This window comes from Dicentrarchus labrax, unplaced genomic scaffold, assembly GCF_905237075.1.
Source record: "Dicentrarchus labrax unplaced genomic scaffold, dlabrax2021, whole genome shotgun sequence".
NCBI classification, from domain to species: Eukaryota; Metazoa; Chordata; class Actinopteri; family Moronidae; genus Dicentrarchus; species Dicentrarchus labrax.
The window spans coordinates 10,956,982-10,980,859 of record NW_026136714.1 but is presented as its reverse complement, the minus strand read 5'-3'; the positions used below and the strand labels follow the sequence as shown (position 1 = coordinate 10,980,859).

Here is a 23,878-nt window from a genome sequence, read left to right as displayed (position 1 = left end):
CTAACAAGTGCACTATTTTCATTTCCAACATTTGCTTAAAAATACAGTGCATTGCTCTGCCTTGGTCTCCTGTTTCTTATCTCTGAGACAGAGAGAGATTCAGAGAGACCTAGTACTTGAAAGAGACAGCGAGTGAATGTTTGTGCCGACCTGGGGGTATTTTGTCGGTCCTTGGATCAGAACGATAAGGAAATATTAAAATAACACTGCCATAGAGCCACTATGTGTTTATTAATCAGTGATTTTGTGCACCAGCCAAAGAAGTCCCTCATACATTGAGGTGAAATGTATTCTTGTTAATAACCTTCTTGATCACGCTTCTATAATCTTTTGATAATTTTAAATCTTTATCACAGCTAAAAATATAAGATCTAGTCGCCTCCGGACAAATCAATAAACCTGAGCCACTGAAGACTGCCTCAGTGAAATACTATCATCTTAAAAAAAACATAAAAGATCACATTTCTTCTAATTGGCTAATTTAGAGTAGTCCATTTCTAAACTGTTTTATTTAATGAATTCCATTTCCTTGTGAAAGAAAATGATAATTAAATGTAAAACTCATTATAGATTATTACAGGGTGCTGCATGTATTTATCAAAAATAGAACGAACTACAAGAAATCATTTACTGGAATTAAAAAGGTGTTTTAGTGTGCAAGTGTACACTATGTTACATTGCCTGCGGACATGAAATTTTAGAGAGAGAACTTACTGGTAGATGAACTGTTGAACAGTGTCAATAGACTTAATACAGCTCCTCTCTGGGGTGGGTACCGTACAAGAGAAAAGCTGTACCTGTGCATGTCTGAGTGGCCAATTTAAGTCCTCAGGTAAGTCTGAGGCCCCAATAAAAATGTGCTCAATTTTGGTATCAACTCCAGATTGCTGAGTATTACTCACATAGCAAGGGGAGAGAAGGTAGGTGCTATTGACAGGAAGGGAGAGAGAGTGCTATCACAGTCAAAAGAGGACAGGAGACGAAAGACGAGGAGTGAGAGAAATTAGATGCGTGTGCCAGAAAGTGATCAAACAAGCAGATGCCAAATGAGACACAAGTCAGTGGGTTGGACTGGCATCTCTCACAACGGTGCCATAGCACTGGCACATTATCCCGCTAAGCCCAGGCATAATGTCTGTATTACATTGCTTTGATAGAACAGGTGACAAATTACAGACTTGTAGATGACAAACGATGAAAAATACTGCCGTATGGAGCATTTCTGCAGATGATCCAACAATCAGGCTTCCAAAAGTGTGGAGAAAAACACAGACAGCACAATATATTTTGCATATAAATCTCTATATATTTCACGGTATAATTTGGTTATTCCAAATATTCAAACATCCTTGTCTACAGGGACAGATCTATGAAAACATTATACTTCTCTCTTGGCGGCACTGGAGTCCCAATAATTCTGCTATTACATTAAGCTGGCTGGAACAAGCAGTTTACATTAACAAAGATAGAAAAGATGGGCTTTCTGGTGCCACGCCATATGATATTGATGGTGTGAATTGGAGCCAACTATAAAGCCATTCTCACATTCATTTCCTCTCTCCTTCTGTGGTCAGTCTTTCCTGTCACTCCGCCCTCTGCTGTATGTCGTCTCACACGACAGAACATCACAAGAGGAAAGACGTTTTGCTAATTCATGAACAAAAGTAAAACTTTCCTTCTTTTGAAATGGTTTTTTTTTTAACCTTTCTATAAAAGAAGGACTCTATAATGCTTAAAAAGGAATGAAAAACATTGTGCTTCAAAGGCAATTAGTCTTTAATTCATATCGTAAAACAAATAATTTAAAAACATTCAAGCTATTTTAATTATTAATTCCAAAGTTTAGAAAAACAGGAACCAAGAGAAAGGAAGTGTCACAGAGATAAAATTAGATGAGCAAACCTCCCATTTCTCAATGTCTGATGCTATGAGCTGCTTCTCTTATTAGTTACGAAGACTTTACAGCATTTTATAAAATAATGTTTCTTTTTTTTTTATAGAACTAAGAACTATATAACTACTGATGATAAATTAAACCTTTCAATAATCCTAACTTGTGCTCCAAAATAAACCCTTAATCCTTTTATTTTGTCTGGTCAACTTGATCTCAGCACTTCATCAGGAGGACCATATTTTAACTATCCAGAGATTACCATCTAATGACTAAAAGTCATTTTTAAAGTATCCCTGGACAGAAGACTATTTAGTGGTTTAAAAAGAATCAAAATGATTCTACAGTAATGGTACACAAGGGGCACAAGGGAAGTCAGAAATCATTTTAAAAAAAGCTAAAAATGTTTTTGTATTGCATTCACATTTGAACGCAGACCTGCCTATTATTACGTAGAACTGGTGGTTGGTGGATCTTACCAGTTCACTCTGGAGTTTGAGAATCAGTTCGTCTTTCTCCCTCAGTTGTTGCAGCAAGGCCTCTTCTCTGCCAAGATCCTAAACAACAAGTAACAAGACACCATGTTACACATTACTCAGGACAAAGCAGACAGCAGTGATTTATCCGAGGGACCATATTCCCGCAAAAGCAATACATAGAGCCTAAGAGGATGACAACATACAAAAGGTGTGTGTGTGTGAGATTCTCTGGCTGTTCCCATAAATGTTTATGTGTGTTTGCAAGTGTTTTATGTGCATTTATGAGCGTTTGTTGCTGGTCTTGCTAGTGTGAGGGTGCGTGTAATAAAGTTGTCATGTGATGCATGCTGCAGGACTGTGATCTCCTCTTCTCTCTACGTCTCTGTGATAAACTTGCCGTGTCCTATGGCGAAGCCCTGGAGCACACGGCACTTTAACATGACCTTGTGTTGTCAGGGGACATTACTGTAGGGGAAGATGGAGAGGACCAACGGAGACAGAAGACAGAAGAGGGAGGAGAATAATAATACTAACAAAAATAACTTTCTTAGGGCACCTTTCAACAAAACAGTTCCGGAGTTCTTCATAGTTTTAAATTAAAATGTGTTTGATGTTTATGTTGTTTGTCTCATCTATTCGCGGCACAAATTAAGTTCCTCAAGTAAAACTATTTGACGTGACTTGTGTTTAAAAAAATACTGAAGTGAAAACAGCAAATATTTAAGTCTGCCAACATAATTTTCACTGTCAGGCCCAGCCATCTTTAGACCTTGGCTGAACTGACAGCAAAAAGGGCAGCTGCCAAAGCATCTCAGGCTACACACCAGCTCACAGGGAGGTTGAAACTCAGAAATCTAGCTGAGCTCCAGACATAGCAGTTTTCATTAAAATATTTAACTTAATTCTAAAAGAGTTAGGTAGATAAAATGTGGGCAGAGAGCAACACAGAGAAAAGGAGAGATCCTTCTGTGTTGCTCTCTGTCCACAAAAAAGAGAGAAAAGGAGGAAAGAGTGAGAGAGAAGGAGCGATACGATGGAGAGAACATCATGACAGCCAGATAGACAGACAGACAGACAGACAGACAGACAGACAGACAGACGGACGGACGGTCATTACCTCTTCAAGGACATAAAAGCAGGAGAGAAAAAGAGGGGCAAGATAACAGGAGGAAAATGAGGGGGGAAGCATGAGGAAAGGGGGACAGTGATAGAGAGATGGAGAGGACAGAGAGGGCCTGGGGCTGAGCATGATGGTCGGAGACCATGGGGAGCCATCTAGCTAAAGGACAGACAGAGAGTCAGAGGGAGACCACAGGGAACCATATAGCTACAACACCGTCCTTAAAATGACCTCTCCGATGCAAGCACAGACAGCTAGCCTCATATCATGATTCAGAAATACAAAAACGTAACTTGTACATGAGTGTGTTATATGATTATTGTTACAATGTCTTAAAATTGTTTTGTTTTTAAATCACTAGAAGAAGCAGAACAAATGTTATATTGGCTGCATGATAAAGACACTTGTTGAGTGTAGTGGGAGGCTGATTCAGTTCAGAGTTAAGTGTACTCAAGCATGGCATGTTTTCTGAGTCTAACATCTTATAATCCAGATGTATCTTCATAAAGAAATACTTGGTTATGGTCTTTGCTCAGCAAGAATGAGATCGCACATTGTGTTTTCTTGGTTTCTCACAATCAAAAAGTGAATACAAAAATGGGAGCTTGACAGAGAAGTTTAAACAGCATAGGATCCTTAGAGCAAACACACAAGAGACTTCTGCCGGCTGAGAGCGTCCAAGCCTCTACCTTCCAGTTTAGCCCACTACTAACTAGAAGGGGGATTTAATCGTCCATCTCTTCTAGACTTTCCAAATGTTATCAGACCAAATGGATCAAATTCTGAAACAAGTCATTTCACAGAGGTTGTGATTCTGAAAGAAAATGTATCCACCGTTATACAGCAACTTCTTTCACAATGTAAGCTTATGGGGAAAAAAGTATTTTGGGGCCAGTGTGCATTACTTGACGGATGACATTGCTGTAACTACACGGTTTGAGCTTTGTTGTTGTAACACTCCACAAGAGGCTGAAGTGGACCACTATCCCCGTTCTGAATGGGACTAAAAGTTATTTTAGTCCTGTGTTTGTTCTTTCACAGTTGAGTTTTGGTTTCTCATTCTCAATTTCTCTTCTCTGAATTTCTTGCCAAAAGAAAGCCATGAGACGTGACAGTAATTTTACATAACTTGCTAACACGCTACATATGTACCCTGTGTTCCACCTGTTTCACAGATGAAATAAAATTTGAAAAAAGGATCTCCTGGAAAAGCCTTATTTCTCACCTATTCTTAGGTCACAAACACAGGGAAAAAACAATTAGATTTAGAAAATGGATCACCAGAATTTTTTCTCACTTGGCTCTCAGGGGTCCTGTAGCTTACAGCAGGAAAGACAAAGTAATATCATAGCAGGCTATATATTTTGTAAAGTAAATTTAATACCTTCTGAGGCCACACCCTAGACATTTGACACTGGAAAGGTGTGGGGGAAGGAGGTTTCAACCACTGCTCGGCCATTGGAGCATTGGTTTGAGCATTGTTCTGCCCTAAATAGTTAGTTTCTGAAAAAGTGCCTTACACTAATACCAATAAACACTTACCACCCTCACTTGACAGCTAAAGAGGTAGTGATGGCCATGTTTCACAATTTACAGGAATTATAAAGGCCAATATACTAAGAATCTGCAAGTGTCTCAAAAAGTTTTGATAGGTTTTGTTTTCTGGCTTCCTCATTTTACAGGTCTAATTGGTGTCTGGCGGCTTTACATGAGAACAAGATAATGGTCAAGGAAGACAAAGCTAAAAGCTTTGCTAAGTGCTTCCATAGTGATAAAACCAAGATTTCTTTTTTTCCCCACTAGAAAATAGAAAAACAATTAACAAAAACAAAACCCAGTGGTATTGAATCAGAGTGGACTCTGTTAACCTGGCTTTACAGGGGAGATACCAGTATTTTTTTTCCACACACACACACACACACACACACACACACACACACACACACACACACACACACACACACACACACACACACACACACACACACACACACACACACACAACACAGCACATAAATTACTAACATAAGACTTGGATGGGACTGAAAACCACTAACATGCTGTGACAATTACTACATTAGTCAGCCTCTAAAATTAATCTCACCCGAATAGGACTGAAGGCTGTTCTAAATGAGCTGTCTGGCTACAACCGCACAGTGTGCCTGCATCTGTGCCCTGTGTGCGTGTATGCCACTGCATGTCAGTAGTTGTGTTTCAAATGTTCTGAGCAGGCTTATGACTAAATCCATGCAGACTTTATTGACTTGTGTGGTTTGTTTACGGGTTAGATGAGACCATAAGAATGTAAACAGCAAAAAAAGCAAAGGAGATGGGTATAAGCTTTGAGAGAAATACAGAAGATAATGTGCTTCATCTAGGCCATGCTGAGTTCAATGACAAGGGACTGGACAAATGCTCTTCTGACCTCAATGTGATGATCTATAATTTAAAAAATTCTAACTTTGTTGTCCCTTGGCTCAAATACACAAGCAGCCATACTATGTACAACCCTGCAAAAAATATCTGAAAAGAGGAAAACATTTACAAAACTGAAGCTAAAATAATACTTGACTGCTGAAAGAAGCACCACAGTGTGCATTAAGTCACCCATCAGGTGGCATTCCAACCAATTTTTCAAGGCTGAATTGAATGGAAAAGGCTGAGGAAGAAAAGTAGGCCATGCAAATTTGTTTCTAATGTGATTGGAATGGCCTCAGAGGGGATAAATCTGATCAAAATCATTGGAGTGCATCCACTTTATGTGATTTTGTATAGAAGTTGAGGCCACTCTATGCTAGCAATCAGCAGCAAGTTGAAGAGGGTATGAAGATGGATCACGTTTCCCTTGTTAGAGGAAATTATTCAATTTGTTAACTTTTATTGACAAACACAAATTTGAGAAAATGTGAGGATTGTTTAGATATTAATACAACAGCCCACTTACTCCAATTGTTTTAACAATTCTTGAAATCTGGGAAAGGGGTGTGAGGAAAAACACATAATTAAATTCATTCTCCTTATGTTTATATCAATTTACCCAACATCAATCTATAGCTTTGCACCTCTTAAACCACAAGTGCTTGTGACTTGAAGGGACTAGAAGGAATGTAAAACGGTATAATCATCTTCAACATACATTCCTGGAGTGTGGGTACATTTTAAGCTACCAGTAGAATACCCTATATGGCCATGACAGTGCCTCCTCAACAATTTCACTTCCAGCAGGATGACAACATACAACCGTGTTTGGAGGTGTTAGCAATAACTATATTAAACTTAACCAAAAAAGTACAGAAAGAAACAAGAACAAAACATAAAAGGCTGATCTGAAACAAAGATAAGCTTTAAAGTGCTATTTAAGGGTCTCCGAAGTATCCTAAGCCCAAAGGGAAGCAGTTTCTGTGTTGTGGGCAGCTGTTTCAAATGCTCAATCACCTAACTAACAGACAAGACTTCTTGAAATAGGTATAAGAATGAATATAGAGGAATAACCTTTTCTGAGCCCATTTTCATACATATTACACATATACGTCTTCATATATACACACCACACATTGTTCCTTGTATTCAAATTGCAAATGACTAAATATAGTCCTGACCATGTTTGCCAGTGTGTCAATTAAGCAATTTTTAGAACTGCTTGATTTTCAGTGTGGTGCTAATGGACCCCATTGTCCCAAGCGCACTGAAGAAAAGAAAATGGAGGAGCAACTCACAGCTTGACAAATGGGAAAGAAAAAATGTTGGTTTGAGCAGCAGAAGCCACTTACAACACAAAGCAAAAGAAATGCCAAAATCTGTGGCATTTAACTAGTGTTTTGTGATTTAAATACTGTATTTTTTAAATCTGAAAATAGGTCCTAAGAAAGGGTCATTTTCCAAACTGTCTGATTTATGTCTATTATCACATTTCCAGTTGGTACAAAATGCTAAAGCACTTTACTTCTTTGTATACTAACTGCAAAATTGGTGCCCCCTAAATTTAAGTAAAAAGCGGTGTACTTAATATCTTGTATGAAACTGGAGCACAAAAACTGAGTACAGAGAGTGCCACAATGTAGGCTGCTCAAGTCAAGAGAAGACTGAATAAAGGTAATACAAGTCTAAATCTAACACGTCAGGCCTTGGTGTGGTTGTATGCTGTTTCGTGTGGCTGCTTGGAAAACCTAGAGTTAAAAAAAGTGAAGTACTTAACTCTTCATAAACATGGCTGGATTAAATAACACAGGCGATCTCAAAGACAAACGCGCTAACTTGTGCTCACTGATCGAGTCTTAACTTGCCTACCTGTTTGCGGTATGAAATATTTGTCCATGTCTATATATGTCTTTCTTTCTGCGGTATGAAATATTTGTCCATGTCTATGTCTTTCTTTCTGCGGTATGAAATATTTGTCCATGTCTATATATGTCTTTCTTTCTGCTTGGTGTCTGTGTTTATCTACTGTATGTCTGCCTGACTGACTATAATTATGACTTTAATAGCATACTATTTATGCACACTGACAGAAGAGGGTGAGAGAAGCAGCTTAAGTGTAAAAAAAAGAGAGGAGGTGATGAAAAATGTGTCATTTGCACATACGGATACGGTATCATGCCTTCAAGAATGTACAATAAAAAACTGTGACCTTTGTCACCTGTCTTTATGAATTAACTAAACTGTCAGTAGAGTCTAATGACCACCATTATCTCCCAAGTGTGGTATTCAGCAGCTTTGAAAATAAAAAGTTCTGTGCATCTGGACACATAGTGTACATGACGAGCTGTGACCTGTTTCCATCCCGTATATACTGAAGGACATGTTGCACCTGGTGAACAGCAGCAGTCATGTGATGTTTTAGGTCTATCTGTCCCGAGCACCTCAAAAGGAAGTAAAGGTGACACCCCGCACAGAAACAGTTTGGTAACCTGTCAAAACACTTAGTGTAATGTGATATTCAAAAAGAAGAGAGATGTCACCTGCTCAGATGTCCTAAAATGTAGCAGTAGGCAATATTAAATATAGCATAAGAGGTTATAACAATGAGGGTGAATGTAGTGAAATACTGTACATCTTCTGTAGTTCACTGAGACAGGCTTTAATTACAGCTTAGATCTAACAAATAGTCAGACTTCAGACATAACTCTTGAGTATTTTAAAGGCCCAGTGTGTGGGATTTAGTGGCATCTATTTTGTAATTGCAGATCAAAACTTCCTCACTTCACCCTGCCCCTCCGAGAGTGAAGGAGGACATGCTGATTCATCATGCCGGACTCCATGGAAGGCAACCCATGGCGCCTGTAGATATAAACAACTCATTCTAACAAAAACATAACATTTCCTATATTCAGGTGATTGTACACTAATGAAAACATACCTATGAATATTATATATAATTTCTGCCAATAGATCCTCCTAAATGTTACACACTGGACCTTTAAGTAGGAGTAACTGTTAAGTGTTCAGAGTGAATTAAGACTCTTGAAAATAAAAAGCACGTCTGACCAAGCCTTTTAAGGTGCTCAGCTGCATTCACATTAGCAAATGTATGCCTTTAGAATAATTTTAATACTTATAAGGATATTTTACTGCGTATATTTAAAGCTGAGTGTTGTAGGAGTGTAAATAGTATATATTTATTTCTCTAAGATGCTGCTGAGACTGCTTTCATTTGTCACTGTTTACTCTGCAACTTATGAGTCATGTTTTCCTTTTATCACCAGATGTCATAGATTGTTATTTCAGAAACAGAGATGTTTGAAACGTTTTGATGTTCCTTTTTAAATAACAAATCACAAAGTAGCATTTGAGAAGTCTAAGAGAAAAACACCGATTGACCTAATGTCTTTGTGCAATCAGTCCAAGACTGATAATAATTAACGATTAGAGATTTAAAAGACCTATTCAAATTTTACTATTAAGGTATCACAGAAACACCAAAATGGAGGAACACAGACTTCACAGAAAATCCTGAGAACTCTTTTGATCGCCTCTCCCTCTGTTTCACACATTAACACAGTTCAGTTTGCGACTGTGTGAAACTAGCCAATCCTAGCTGTTAGTTAGAAACAGTGTTCGGGGAAAAGGTTATCTGGAATGAGAGAGCCAAAGAAGGAGACAAAGATGGAGACAGAGATAGACAGATGAGACTGGCAATCTGTGTTGTGCTCGTGCTTTTTCTAAAATGCCATGTTGTACGCGTGTGTGTGTGTGTGTGTGTGTGTGTGTGTGTGTGTGTGTGTGTGTGTGTGTGTGTGTGTGTGTGTGTGTGTGTGTATGTAAGGACATATGTGTTTACGATTGCCTGCTTGCATGACTTTGTTTAGTGTGTGTGCCCATGACACTTGTATTTTTCACATGTTTTCCTGCACACATGTATCTTTTTAACCCTCTAATACTCTGGCCTTGGTGTGAAGGATGGTGTATAATTATAAATTCGTAGTCATTATAATTATACATTATTAATTTCCTAATTATGAAGCATCTGACACAATGATATATGTTTCACTATAAAAAGAAGTTCCTCATGTGTGCTGAAACAAAGGTGAATGTACACAAATGTCAATTAATTAGGTACAAAAGTTGCTGTCCTAGACTCTTTTTTTTAAACACACTGGTGCTCTGAATATACCTCTGGCAAGAACTCTACTGTGATTTTTTTACTTTAGTCTTCTAAAATACAGTAGAACACTTTAACTGGGACAAAATCTGGTAAAAATCATGTCATATGCATTGGTTCTAAATTAAACTAGGGCGCACTGTGACACTGCAGCCTCTCAGGTGGCTACCGTAGATTATTTTTACACCCACAGAGTCGTTTTCTGGAGTGCCAGGACAAATTCTCTTCTCCTCGCCCCTCCCTCAAATCCTCTTTTTCTTATTCCCCTCCTCCCCTCTTTCTCTACCACCCTCCTCCTCAAACTCTTCCCTCATTTTTCCACTCTCACCTCCATCTCTTGCTCTCCTGTGTTCGTTTTCTCCTCTCTTAGTGAGTGATCCAACTTAACGTGAAGGCATTACTTTTGTATGCACCTCAACTATCGCTTCCACAGTTTCCGCTAAAGCCTTTCTCCCTTACCCCTCGCTCCTCAATCTGTCTTATAGAAAAGTAGAACAATATCCTATTCTGAGCACAGAAACTACTTCCTCATATTCAGCTTTTCCTCATGCAATATGCCCTCTCCATCTTTATGTTGTTTCTTTTCCGTGCTTCCAGCTCTGACAAAAGGTTAGCCTTTGCCTCCTACCTTCTTACTCATTCTCTTCTCTCTATATATACACATTTCTCTTTTTCCGCTACCTGTTTCCATCCGCTGCCTAACCTCAATTCCTCCAACTCTTGCTGCTTTCTTGGTGCTCTTTGTGTCATTCTCTATGCCGTTGTGACTCCCACAGTGTCCCTCCCTTTGAGAAACCGCAGTCCAAGCCTGGTTAGGTCAGGAGGGGTTCAGGATAATTAGGATGAATCGCTCATCGGAAAACGTACTTTAAAGAAAAGTAGTATTCTAACAATTGACAACTGGAATAAAAGCCAACAGATTTTCTTTCAATCATCATCCATTAGCAAGAATTTTGTCCAGATTTTCTTAACACTTGGATGCCAGCTAGTGCTTGTTTTTCAATGAAATGAACATTTTAATTATCTGGTGAATCATTTTCTTTATATCTAACAATGAAGGAAAAAAAAAAATCAGAAATTTCAAATTTTCTTCCACCCTAACCAGGTATCATACAACATTTTGTCTCTATTTGTATCTATATGTACTTAGTAGATGTGCATTAATTAAATACAGACATTGAAACTATACGTGATATGGCCAAAAGCTCTTTCAATAACCAAGTAAGTGAACCTTGCTTTTAGAATATCCTGATTACAGATACTGTATGCATTCCCCAAAGTCGAGAATGAACATCCACGCTCATTTCAAACTGTTTATGTATGACTACAATACCTTGTAACACAAACATTAGTTTACGACAACGCTGTATATTTTATCTACAGAGAGAAATTTACACCTTGTCTTGTTATTGAATGATTTATTGGTTGCTTTATATTTGTGGTATGTACTGTTGAATCAGACATCTGCCCTCATTTTCTCTAACCTCTCCTGATCCTACTCTCCCTGTATGTCCATCCGTTCATTCCTTCTTGAGAGAGTTTGAGTCAGAGCTGCGGTCTCCATGCTGTGTCCCACCCTACATTTTTAATTTTTCCTTATCTTCCAGCTGCTACTGATACTCCATGTAGGTCAATAAAGAGGGCACACATTCACACAAACACCCACTCTCTCACACACACACAACCACAAACAAATGCACGTAAAAGACACAGTGACAAATTGTACCAACAAAAAATACTGTACATAGTCTTATGTACAAAACACACACACACACACACACACACACACACACACACACACACACACACACACACACACACACACACACACACACACACACACACACACACACACACACACACACACACACACACACCAGCTATGAACAGCAGAACATTCAATAAACTGCATGGGCAATATTTGTTGGCGCTGTGTCTCAGATTAATGGGACATTAGTTTGTAGTTTGTTGTGTTTTACTGGACGATATTTTAAGGAAAGGGAGGGGGCAAAATATTAGACCAGAACTTTCAATGCAGATCAATAAAACAGCACCATATGATTTAAAAAGGTACCACAGAGTTGAAGAGTCCCGTCCCTTCTGCTCCTCTCTCCTCTAACAGTCTAACAAGAACTCTGCTGCCACCCAACTAAATCCCAGAGAAAAGCCTGACAGAAGCCTTCCCTTGGTAAACTTAAACCCTGCTCACAGTCACACACGCACACACACACGCACTCCCTGCAGAGATTAATCAGTCTCATCTAGATCGCATAGCTCTGATGCACTAGGTTGACAGAGGGGTCTGGGACCTGTCAAGGCAAGCAAAGCACTTTGCCCCTCTCTCGTTCAATTTATCGCTTTTTATCACTCTTTTTGCAACTCTTTTCTTTGTATTTCCCTCTCCTTGTCCCTCCCTGCCATGCTCCTCTGCTTTCTTTCTTCCTGTTTGATCTCTTTACGATTCATTAGAAGCTGGTGTGGGAAAAAAAGGCTGTTAATTGTTCTGATAAGGGTAAAACTGAAGGAGACACATGGATCAAAGGAAGACTCAGTTTTAAATTTTTGATCACAGACAGGCTGCTGTGTTCTTTTAATTGAACTAGCTGGAAGCAGTGTAGTTGGGGGTTGTGTGAGTAAATGTTGCCCAGCGTATAGTTTGATTTGCAGCGACAACAGAGCTCGGCAAGAGTACTGCATATGTATAAAATGTTGGTATAAACTGTATTTTACTGTAACATTTAAAGCTGGGCAGACACTGTGAAGGTGTATTAATATTTTACAGTGTGTAAACCAACACTTCCTGTTTTAATCAGCACTTCGGCAGGGCCAGAACCTTCAGCTTTTATGCCCACACGGTAAGGATAAAACAACCAGCTGCGACATGGCTGCGCACACTGAACGTAAACACGGAACCCACCTTGACAGCTCTGTCTAATGAAAGTTTATTCAAGACAACCGCAGCCTCAACAATATTGACAAAAAGAGAGAAAAGGCTGCGTTTGTTTGTGCAATTCTACTATGAATGGAAAGTAAGAAGAAAAAAAGGCTAATATAGACCCACAGATGGCTGGAAGATGCATAAAATATGGGCTGTCTGTTCTGTTCAGTTTTATTTCACAGCAGTCTCAAGATGACACTTTTAGCTCCAACATGTAAACTACTACTGCAATAACATTAAAACAAGCTCACTAAAGTTTGTAACAGATCTTTTGACAGCAGCCATGAGGGAAATCGGAATGTGGAACTGCTCAAGCTGCAAGACGGCCAACCAAAATTTCTGACGTGCCAGATATCCATCTACTTGTCCGAGAGCCGGATTGTTGATCATTTAGACAATAAATCTGGCAGTAATTGGGCCTAATTCTAAAATTAGTGGGCGAGCAATTCAGGACTCACATCAGGCTTACTCCGTACAATGTCTGCCTGGCTTTAATGGTGGATTTAAACACTGTTACTTGACAGACTTGAGAAAAAATTGTTGACAGATGGCAATGATATTCGGTCCAAGACACTCACTAACCACTTAGTAAACATCTCTCTTTTTGTCTCAAACCCAAACACACAAAGTCAGTATTGTGCGCATGCATAAAGCTACAAAAAATGGTCTGCTTTAGGTTACCTTAAATGGAAGGGACTTCTCACTGCAAGGGCTAATGGGTAGTGATTGGAGGCTGCTGGCAGGACTCGTCTCTGTGCTCTGCAAAAGACAAAAACATAAGTATAAAAATTACATCAAGATGAGAATTGTGCTTGTAAGTGCTGCTGATAAGCTAGTGGTGTACACAGAATATTTTTTTCAGTCTACTCACATGTTTATAATCAAATTATGGCAGCTTGGCTTTTAATTCTTGTAATTTCATTTAGTTGCGAAGCAATATTGGCAAAAACATTACAAATAGAAACTGCGGCATCCTAAACCTTAGTGTAATAGTAATTCTTCTTTACAGAATATCTGCCGGGGAATATTAAATCTAGTTTCTTAATCTAGGCTTGAAGCAACATTGGTTCACAAAAAAGTATAATTGGATAATTGGTTTCAGAGAACTTGTCTGTATAAATACAACTCTATATTTTAACTTTTCTTTTTAAGCAGGTCTCTTACATAATCCCTCTGTTTTCTAAAGCCAGCTGTGATCTGACACATTTTGGCTCAACTTATCGACACAGGTGTCTAGCGAGCAGAGAGCAGGGGCAGCTAGAGGGGGCTCACACACACACACACACACACACACACACACACACACACACACACACACACACACACACACACACACACACACACACACACACACACACACACACACACACACACACACACACACACACACACACACACACACACACACACACACACACACACACACACACACACACACACACACACACACACGTTCATGTGACAAAGGGTTGCACGTGCTGTCACATGCAAGACGCACACAAACACACACTCTTTAAAAAGAGCAGATGCTGGTCTTAATGTCACCTGTGATGGCTTATGATAGGACAGATGGGAAAGCGGGAAAAGATAAAGTCATGTCTCTGCCAGGACTGCTGATACTGATGTAATAATGCATGGGAAAGACATGACACGACACACAAGGAGGATATGACAGGGGACATGACAAAGACACGACAAGGAAAAGTGAAGTATGAACTAACTACATGTTCCACACACTCGGTTTTCTGATAAGGTCTATTTCTTGCCATCTGCTGCCCTCTTGCAGATTTATATGCAAGCCAACCGTTCTGTTGTGTGAGAGAAATGACCGTGCTTACAACCAAGACACCCTAAAAAGCTGCTTTTTAGGCAAAAACTCTGATTGTGTTTATTTTTGGCCTATATTCAGGTTTTGAAGGTAGCTCCGAGAAACATCAGAGCCCAAATCTTTGCACAGCATAAACTTGTTGGTTTATTGGTTTGGCTGACCTTTTAAAGAAGCATACCTCCCTATCAGAATTATAGGTGTGCTATGGCGTCAGGCCCTCAATGTGTCATCGGTGATCAATGCCTTTCCCTATGTAGAGAGACAGGTGCACACTCACTGACACCCAAACACACTCTCTCTCTCTCTCTCTCTCTCTCTCTCTGACACATACACATTCTCTTTAAGGTCACCCCTGTCCCACAGGCCTTAACACACAACTGTCCCCACAATTAGATGTGGTTCAGTAAAAAGCCTTTTAGATTTAAGAATGGAGGAAGCTGCCTGGGAGCTCTGGATTTAATGACTTGCACTACCCAGAAGCTAAATGTCTAAAGATGATGAATGGCCTGAGAAAGGAAAGCAGGTTTTGTAGTTTGATAAAGCCCCTTTAATCACATTCACACATCAGCTAAATCAAGAAATGAAATAACTCAAGGTGCATTCATGCCCACTCCCTCTCTCATTGACATTTGGCTTTTTAAAGATAAACAGCACATTAACAACACACTGTCATGCAATTTTGTGAGTTATTTGGCAAACACGTTGTGGTTGCTTTCAATGTGAAACATCAGCTCTGCTCAGGTATTGCTGAGTTTTTTCTTTGTTTCTTTTTTAACTCTGGGCTTTGAGGGTTCTTGTGTTAAACTAAAACGCGTTCCAGAAATGTAATGAACAACAGCACTTTGAAATACATTTATCACATCCACAGCTACCCTTGTAACAACACTAAGCTGCTGAAAAGATTTAGTAGAGACAGAAAGTATAAGCTGCTGCCACAAGTCAAGCAGCTGCCTCGGGGTAAGAGTCGCTGGGACGGACAGAGGTGCAGCGGAGGCACAAGCTAACTGGGCCTGGCGGTGCATGTGCGGATATTGCACAACCATGCCCACGAAGACTCTGTGTTATATGCTATAACAAATGGGACCGTCACAGTTTTGCTAGAATCCATGGCTGACATTGACAAATGGGGATCATTGTGTTATGCAACATTAATGCACACATGGACAGTGGTATTTTGGAAATGTTCCTCCATGCAACCAAGAGGATAAACTACTGAGAGAGAAATAAATCAAGGATGGATGGAGTCTCAACAGCTGGCTTAAACATGCTCATTTGACAAATATGATGCACAATAAACAGGAAATTATAAGGCGTGGTTTACTATCTGGCCTGTTGGTCATACATGTCATGTGTAATGACAAACATTCTCCTATGTTTTGTGTTGGACACTCGTGCTTATGTAATTTACTGGGGCTTTGTTAAGACTTTATTGTGGACGACAGAGAGAGACATGATAGTACATGAGGGAGAGAGAGATGCATCAAAGGCCAGACTTGAACTGGGGACATTGCGGTTCATAGTTAGTGGTCCGTGTCTTGACCCCTAAGCTCCCCTTGTCAGAACCCTTTCACAGCAACTGAGAAACTGTCATGTTATTTTTATCATTTTATTCACAGATTGCAGGCCTTCTTGCAGACAACTGTTAGGTTAGCTCAGCTACATTAGATGTATTTTGGGCCCTTTTTTTTTACCTTTATTAGTCAGCAAAGATGCAGACAGCAAATAGGGTAGATATGATATGCATGCTGGCTGGAATTGAAGCAGTGATGGTTGTTACCATGCACTGTAACCATTAGGCTATAGAAGTGCCACATTGTTACACCGCAACCAGACTCGCGGAGGATGACTGGAATGGAAGTATGCTACAAAGCTGACCAGTGACTGACATTAGAGAGAGTGAAGAGAGGAGAAGAGAGGAGAAGTTAGGAGCTATAAGTTAAGGTAAACAAAAGAAAAGAACAGAAGATTGGGGCTCAATACCAGAAGGTCAAGCAAATAATATGCAAAGAATCCAGACATGCCGAGTCACCCTCCCCTCGCTGCAGAATGGATTACATCCGCTGATGGAAGGTAACAAAATTTGCAAGTTAATGACACAACAGAGCAAGCAAAGAGGGCAAAGTATCTCCTCTTTCATATTCATGTTCCGTTGCTGTCTACTCTCTCTCCTGCACTCCCTTTAGTCTCTCCATCATCACTATAGTTTATGTCTCTCTCCACTAATTATCATTTTATCATTTTCATGTCTCATGTCTCTCTCACATTGGTCCTGGGAGGAGAAAAACAGCCAAATGAACAGTAAAGAGAGAGGGAGAAAGCCATACATATGCCTCTGTGGGCTGTAATTCACAGCTAGCTTTGATCTTAGTTTAGAGGTACTAATGGTGGGGTGTTAGGGAAGGTCTGGTCACCCTTTTATATGTCTTTTTGTGTATTTGTATTTGTGAGTGTGGGTCTGTATAATACTGCTGTATTTGGTCAGTCACCCATGTAGATTACAAGAAAACAGCAACCAGACATTGCTAATGGATGTTCTTTCGGCTCAACTTCCAGAGCTTACGGTATTATGAACATCCCTCTTTGGTATGTAAATGTGTCATACACTTACAAAACATAGCGACAAAGGGTGTTGGTGAAAATATGAGCACTTTCATTCCAAAACATACACAACACAATATATTAAGCACTCCCAAACACCAACTTCCAAATAACTAGTTCTATTGAAGCAGTGCTTACACAACTTTGAAAAACTTGAACAATTGTTTAGGGCTCAGCCAGTTTCCAAAAGAGTCTTATTATCATTCTGGCCTATTGTGGATTGTACTCTAACTAAAACTGTAATTTACATTCAGCAGTTGATTGTATAATCTTTCATTATGACTGAGAATTTGCCCCAAGTCAGGCTCTCTGTAAATTGCAATTACCCCAAATAAAGCACGTGAATCGCATTTACAACAATTTCATGTTCTTCTTCTTCAAAAAGGAGTTTAAAAGCTAGAATATTGTTTTATTAATGTTTTATGACATACAGTCATTTACAGTACCAATGTTAAAGAGATTACATGACTGCACAAGGTGGCCATCAATATGGTTCCCTGGTTTTTACAGTTTACGCAGCTATTGCAACGTGTCAGTGCTTTACTAAGTGACTATTACAGCTAATCATGTCTGTAATGGTGTGGATGTAATAGTACCGGTTTCCTGACTTTCACACTGAGATGGCCTCATAGCCTGAGGTAAAACTTTAGCTTTAAGTAGGCTGAAGCATTTAAACAGCAGAGTGATCCTCTGAAACAGGAGGATTAATGGGGGGGAGTATGAGTGTGTGTATGTGTGCGTATAAAAAATATGATGGCAAACACTCAAATAAGCTCCCAGTTTCCGTCTCCAAATAAAGAATCTGATTAAATTAACAAAACAAAGTGATTACAGAGACCTTTTAAAGGCGGAAAAGCATGCACTTTGAGATGATTTCATGGAGCTGAAATAGAGCTGATTAAAACAGGGAGTGAAGAAATTTTCAGTGGAGCAGTGTACTGTTTTACTTCTAAATGCCTACTGCTTCATATTATTTGCTAACCTTTTACCATTAGTGGTTTAAAACAATTTGATTAATTCATAACTAGATCAGAGAAGGGTCTGTCGGTGTAGTATGAGAAATAACAATGAATTTCAGCTTCTAGTTGCGTTATGTGATGGTCAAATGGACATCATGCGGCCAAGGGCCCCTTAACAATAATGGTATTCTGCCATGTAATCTTCATCTTCAGAGTTGTTCCAATCTGAGTATAAATCCATGTTAAAAAAGAGTCAGTGTCTGTGTGTGTGTGTGTGTGTGTGTGTGTGTGTGTGTGTGTGTGTGTGTGTGTGTGTGTGTGTGTGTGTGTGTATCCCACCTCCTGCAGTGTCCGTCTCAGCCTTAAAAGCAGGGTTTTGACAGCAGTACAGTCCTGCTGCATCAGTCTGAGAGGAAGAGTCTCAAGCCCTGGAGGCAGGGGCTCGTCTTCCCTCCCCAAACCCAGCCCCGAGCTCCAGTCGGCAGGCAGCAGGCTAGTTGGACGGCTGAGCTCCCTGTAGGAGAGGTAGAGTGAAGGGAAGGGAGAGCAATAAAGAGATTTCATGTTAGCATGAGTCATTGTGAAAAGTGGATCATTGACCTGTCTCAACTGCTCCCCACTGGTCTCCACAGGCAGCCAGTGGAATCTTTCTTTGCCATTGGTTGTTACTGAAGATGTAGACAATATATCACACCATAATGTCAAGATGCTGCTTCTGAATTAGTGCTGGGCCAAAACATTTGTATGATGGTATTTTTTAAGTTTTTTATTTGCATGGCTGGGCCTTCATATAGGTTTAAATTTGGCTCATACCACTGCCAGGAGCACATAGAATATAAAAACATTTCAATGGCATTGTGAATATACTGAAGGCTTTGATTACCATTTTCTTGGCCCCAGAAAATGATACAATATATGAAGAATGCATGAAAGAGTTGCAGAATATAAACATTTTTTATTGTGCAAACTGAAACGTAGTAAAAATATGACTTAAAAGTAAAAAAGATAAACCAACATCTTTAATACTGCTTCCTTTTCAAAATAAAATATTTTAAAATAGTTGTATACTATAAACGGACATAAAATACTCAAAGCATTTAAATATTGAAGTGTTTTATATTTTCTATTGCATAAGTAAGGTACACATGGGTGTGCCATTGTGTTTTGTCTATTAAAGAGAGTTAGTTGTGGTTTGCTAATTGTTGTGCTATGAAGTTACAACTGATGGTAAGGCTCCCCTCTCAAAATATGCTGCACAGCTTCCCCCGACCACAGCACTCTTTACATCAAAATCAAAATAGTTGCACATTGAGAGTTACAGAAGCTGATTCAGCTAGGCTGCATATTAAAAATTCATATCATACGGGAAATTAAAACGGATATACCGGTTCATCTGGCATATCGCCCAGCCCTATTCTAAATATCCCAAAAGTTCCCAGAATACTGTGTGATATCACGTGTGACAACAACAAAAAAACATGGTCTGAATAATTATTGGTCAGCATGCGGAACAATTCCAATTAGACGCAACGCAGTTAACAATATCTTCTTCTACAGGCTTTAAACAAAATCTACACAGGGTAAAAAAGTCGCATAGAGACCAAGATATGCAACATTCAGAGTGCATAGCAGCTGCTCCACAGAACTCCCTGAGGACTCAATTTTAATGAGCACTCATTTCTGTAATAAGTCTGTTTTAAGATGATTTAAAACCGACATCAACATCAACGTGATAACACAGTCCAACTCACAAACAAAATAAAAGCACATACAAATGCTTGCATGTGTACAGTAGACCCTTGCACACACTAATGCATTCAAAACTTCAAAGACCATCTTCTAATCCTTCCTCTCACAATCATTATCAACTCAAAAGGATACTTCATTATCAAGAGCTTTGATTCATTATAGCCCATCACAGCTGTGTGATCCTGTATATAAAATAATGGAATACAAATGTGAATTAAAGCTGCAAGTAGCTTTGAGCGGGATCTCGCACTCCACGCAACTCGAGGCGTGTTGCGGCCGCGCCACGTGCAGTCCTAACACATGTGGACCGCAACATAAAAATGTCACGTAAATCAGCTTTAAATCGCCAAGCAGAGCTAACTTCCTGTTGCCAGTAGGTGGCGCTATCACTATGTCTGAATATTGTCATGTAAACGTGTTCAGGGCGGGACTCTTATCAAACGAGAAGTTTCGTTGAGATCAGATAATGTACACTGAAGTTGTGAGGATGTGTTCAGGCTAGGACTGTTACAGAATATGTGAAGTTTAGTGGAGATTGGACATTGAACACCGAAGTTGAGTACTATCCGTTCATGGTGAATGGTCGAAATTCAACACAACGCCACAGGCACGCCATTTGACGGAATGTCGTAAATAGCACAACTTTTAATCATGAATGTCTTTAGATTGCGCTGATTAAATTTGAAGTTGATCCGATAAATTCCCTAGGAGGAGTTCGTTCAAATACAGGCCGACAAATCACAGAAAATAAGCACGGAATTCAAAATGGCTGACTCTGATGCCATGCCACAGACACGCCGTTTGACGGAGTGTCTTAAATAGCACAACCTTTAATCAGCAACATTTTTTGAGCGTACTGACAAATTTTGAAGCAGATCCGATAAATTCCCTAGGAGGAGTTCATTCAAATACAACGCGAAAAGTTCGCCGAAAGTGAAAATCTAAATCAGAATGGCCGACTTCCTGTGGGGTTTGGGGTATGGGTCCAAGAGGCTTTTTTGTACGTCTCGCCATGTTGCACATGCCTACCAAGTTTCGTACATATCGGTGAAACATGGCGCCGGGGCTGCTTTTTTTATCCTGTAGGGGGCGCTACAAACACGACAAACACGATTTTTGGTATGTGAGCTTCAGGCACCAGTCTACACGTGCCCTGTGGATTTCAAATTCATAACAATTACAGTCTTCGACAGTGATTTACACTGCCACCAGAGCGCCACACAGTGGCGTGGTTTTTTTTCCTTTTGAAGTTTCATTTAAATCACACGTGCCGTTGCAGAGATATAAACTTCTTCATTTTAAAGAGCGCCACCTAGTGGCGGTGGCCTGAAGTTGTGCACGGTGCCCAAGGAAGACATGAGGAACTATGGACCCAAGTTTGGTGTCAATAGGACATACCAATGTGGAGAAATGGTCCAATGTACAGGCAGTGTTAATTTTATAGCATGCTTATTTTAAAAAATTTCAAAAATGTTCATTACTTTTTCTGCCAGGGCGGTCCCCGGTAAAATTTCAAGGGCGGTCCCCAGGTGCTGGATACAAGGTTTTTGAATGTGCGACAAACTATGCAGAAGTTATTAGCCTAAACGCACTTTTTATGATAATAGCGCCACCTAGCGGCCGACCTGAAAGAGATGCATAGAATATAACATTTTTCACCAGGCCTGACCACTTATAAACCACCAATAAAATTGAGTTTTCGTATATGTTCAGGGGGGCAAAAACGCAGTCAAAGTGGCCTAAAAATAATAATAATAGGTAAGAAATCGATCAAAAACAATAGGGACCTCCAGTGGTCGCTAGCTCGGTCCCTGAATATACATTCAAAAAAATGTTAACCCGTCCTATTCCTGCTTTTAAATGGAGGTAGTGTTGCGGCAGATGTCAGGTCATCAGGCAGTTTGTTCCAGAGAACAACACCATAGTAAACTAATGTACCTGATTTAGTTTTAATTCTAGGTACATTCAAGAGACACATGCTTGATGATCTGAGGGATCTGATTGGGTTACAGCCAGTGAGGAAGTTGGAAATGCATACCATTAAGGGCTTTGTAAACAAGCAGTAATACTTCATATTAATTATACACTGTACTGTCAGCCAGTGAAGTGTTTTCAGTACAGGTGCAATGTGTCGTACTTCCCTAGTCCCAGTTAGCATGCAGAATGAGCTGGAGACTCGTGTCCTCCTCCTATTTTTCTAGAGATTCCTTAATGTAGTGTTTTGTATTACTGCATGTCCACAAATAATTTTCTATAGAAAGAATGTGTTTGTGCATGCAGCTGGTTGTGCGACTGTCGGGCTGTGTGTGTGTGTGTGAAGGAAACTTCACACAAACCTTTTTAATTTAATTTTTTGATGTTAGATCTCCTGGCCCTTTGACAGATAGAAGAGATGAAATCTCTCCAAGAAAAAAGGCGAGTTCATAAGTCACTGTTTAAGGCCTTATTATTCACAAGCCTCCAAACCAATGTAACTTGCTAGTCCTCTACACAGCTGTGGCAGTTTTGTAGTGATGTGGAGTTGGATTCAGACAACTTGAACACAATCAACAGGGGGAGATCAACCACGGCACTGTTTTAATTAACTGTCCCATTTGAGAACACAGTCCATTAAACAGTAAACAGGCCTCTGAAGCAGAATGTCTTTGGTCTGTGGTGCATGGCCTCTGTTCTTTATCTCACCTTCAACACCTATTTAGTACAGCAGAGGACAGATACTGGGAGGAACTTTCAACAAGAGTCAGGGTTGATCAATGTCACAGCAGTCTTTATCATTCTTTGCCTTCCAGCCAGCACTAAAGCTCAATCGAAGAACCACAACTACAAACACTGACCTTATCTATAAAAACTATATATTCATAGTCATCCATTGCTCGGAGCCCCCTTTACTTGTTCTGTCAGTTTGAGAGTTCAAGTTTAACCCGAAGGATAATATTTAACTGCTTATGATCTAAGACTACTTTATATTCCACGAGACATGAAAACACTCACAAAACAAAGACGGAGCTCTCCATCTGTTTCATAGTTTCAACTGTTTCAAAAGAATTATAATGTTTTAATTCGGTCCATTATATCGCGCCTGGCCACTCAAAATGTCAAATACATTAGGAGAATAAATGCAACAGTTGATAGTTTTGTCTAATTATGAATGTATTGCATGGCTGTATGGCTGCTGTTGTGGTTTGTCATTTTTTATATTTACTATTTGATGATTATGGGGTAGTAAAAGATACTTTCTGAAAAGCCATCTTCATTTTCTACATTCTCATTTTAGCGTTAACATTTATCCGAGGTTAACAGTTGTCCATGGATAGATTTAGAACTCTTTTCACACAACGATAATTATACAGGAAAACTAACTGATCTTTTTCTGTTAATGATGTTCTTGTATACTTGAAGGTGTTATGTATGTGTGTTCTTGATTGCTGATACTACATTGCTGTAGCTATTTCTTGTAACACGCTGCCCGGAGAATACCACTTTTTAAACTTCTGGAGGGTTTTGATGCAATTCTCCTTCACACTCTGTTGTAATTCATACATTGTATTTTTTGTATTAAGTTTTTTATTTGCAAACAAACAAACAATCAAAAAACACACTCTGAAAGGTTAAACATAATTCTACAGAATTAATTATCAATTGGCAACTCATGGGTACAAATATTTGAAAGAAATTAGTTACTTAGAATGATCTGATGTCCAGTTATGTAAAAAATAAT

At 39.5% G+C, this 23,878-nt stretch overlaps 1 protein-coding gene across 2 annotated transcripts in view; it reads right to left on the bottom strand.

Annotated features, from left to right (window-relative positions):
• ccser1 (coiled-coil serine-rich protein 1) overlaps positions 1-23,878 on the bottom strand; it is a 119,884-nt gene that overhangs the window by 58,818 nt on the left and 37,188 nt on the right. For both annotated transcript variants that reach the window (XM_051421454.1, XM_051421453.1), the window contains exons 7-9: positions 18,751-18,925; positions 13,708-13,785; positions 2,371-2,448 (exon numbers count right to left, since the gene is read on the bottom strand). In XM_051421454.1, the coding sequence (XP_051277414.1) occupies positions 2,371-2,448; positions 13,708-13,785; positions 18,751-18,925 (331 nt within the window). The remainder of the gene's footprint in view (positions 1-2,370; positions 2,449-13,707; positions 13,786-18,750; positions 18,926-23,878) is intronic.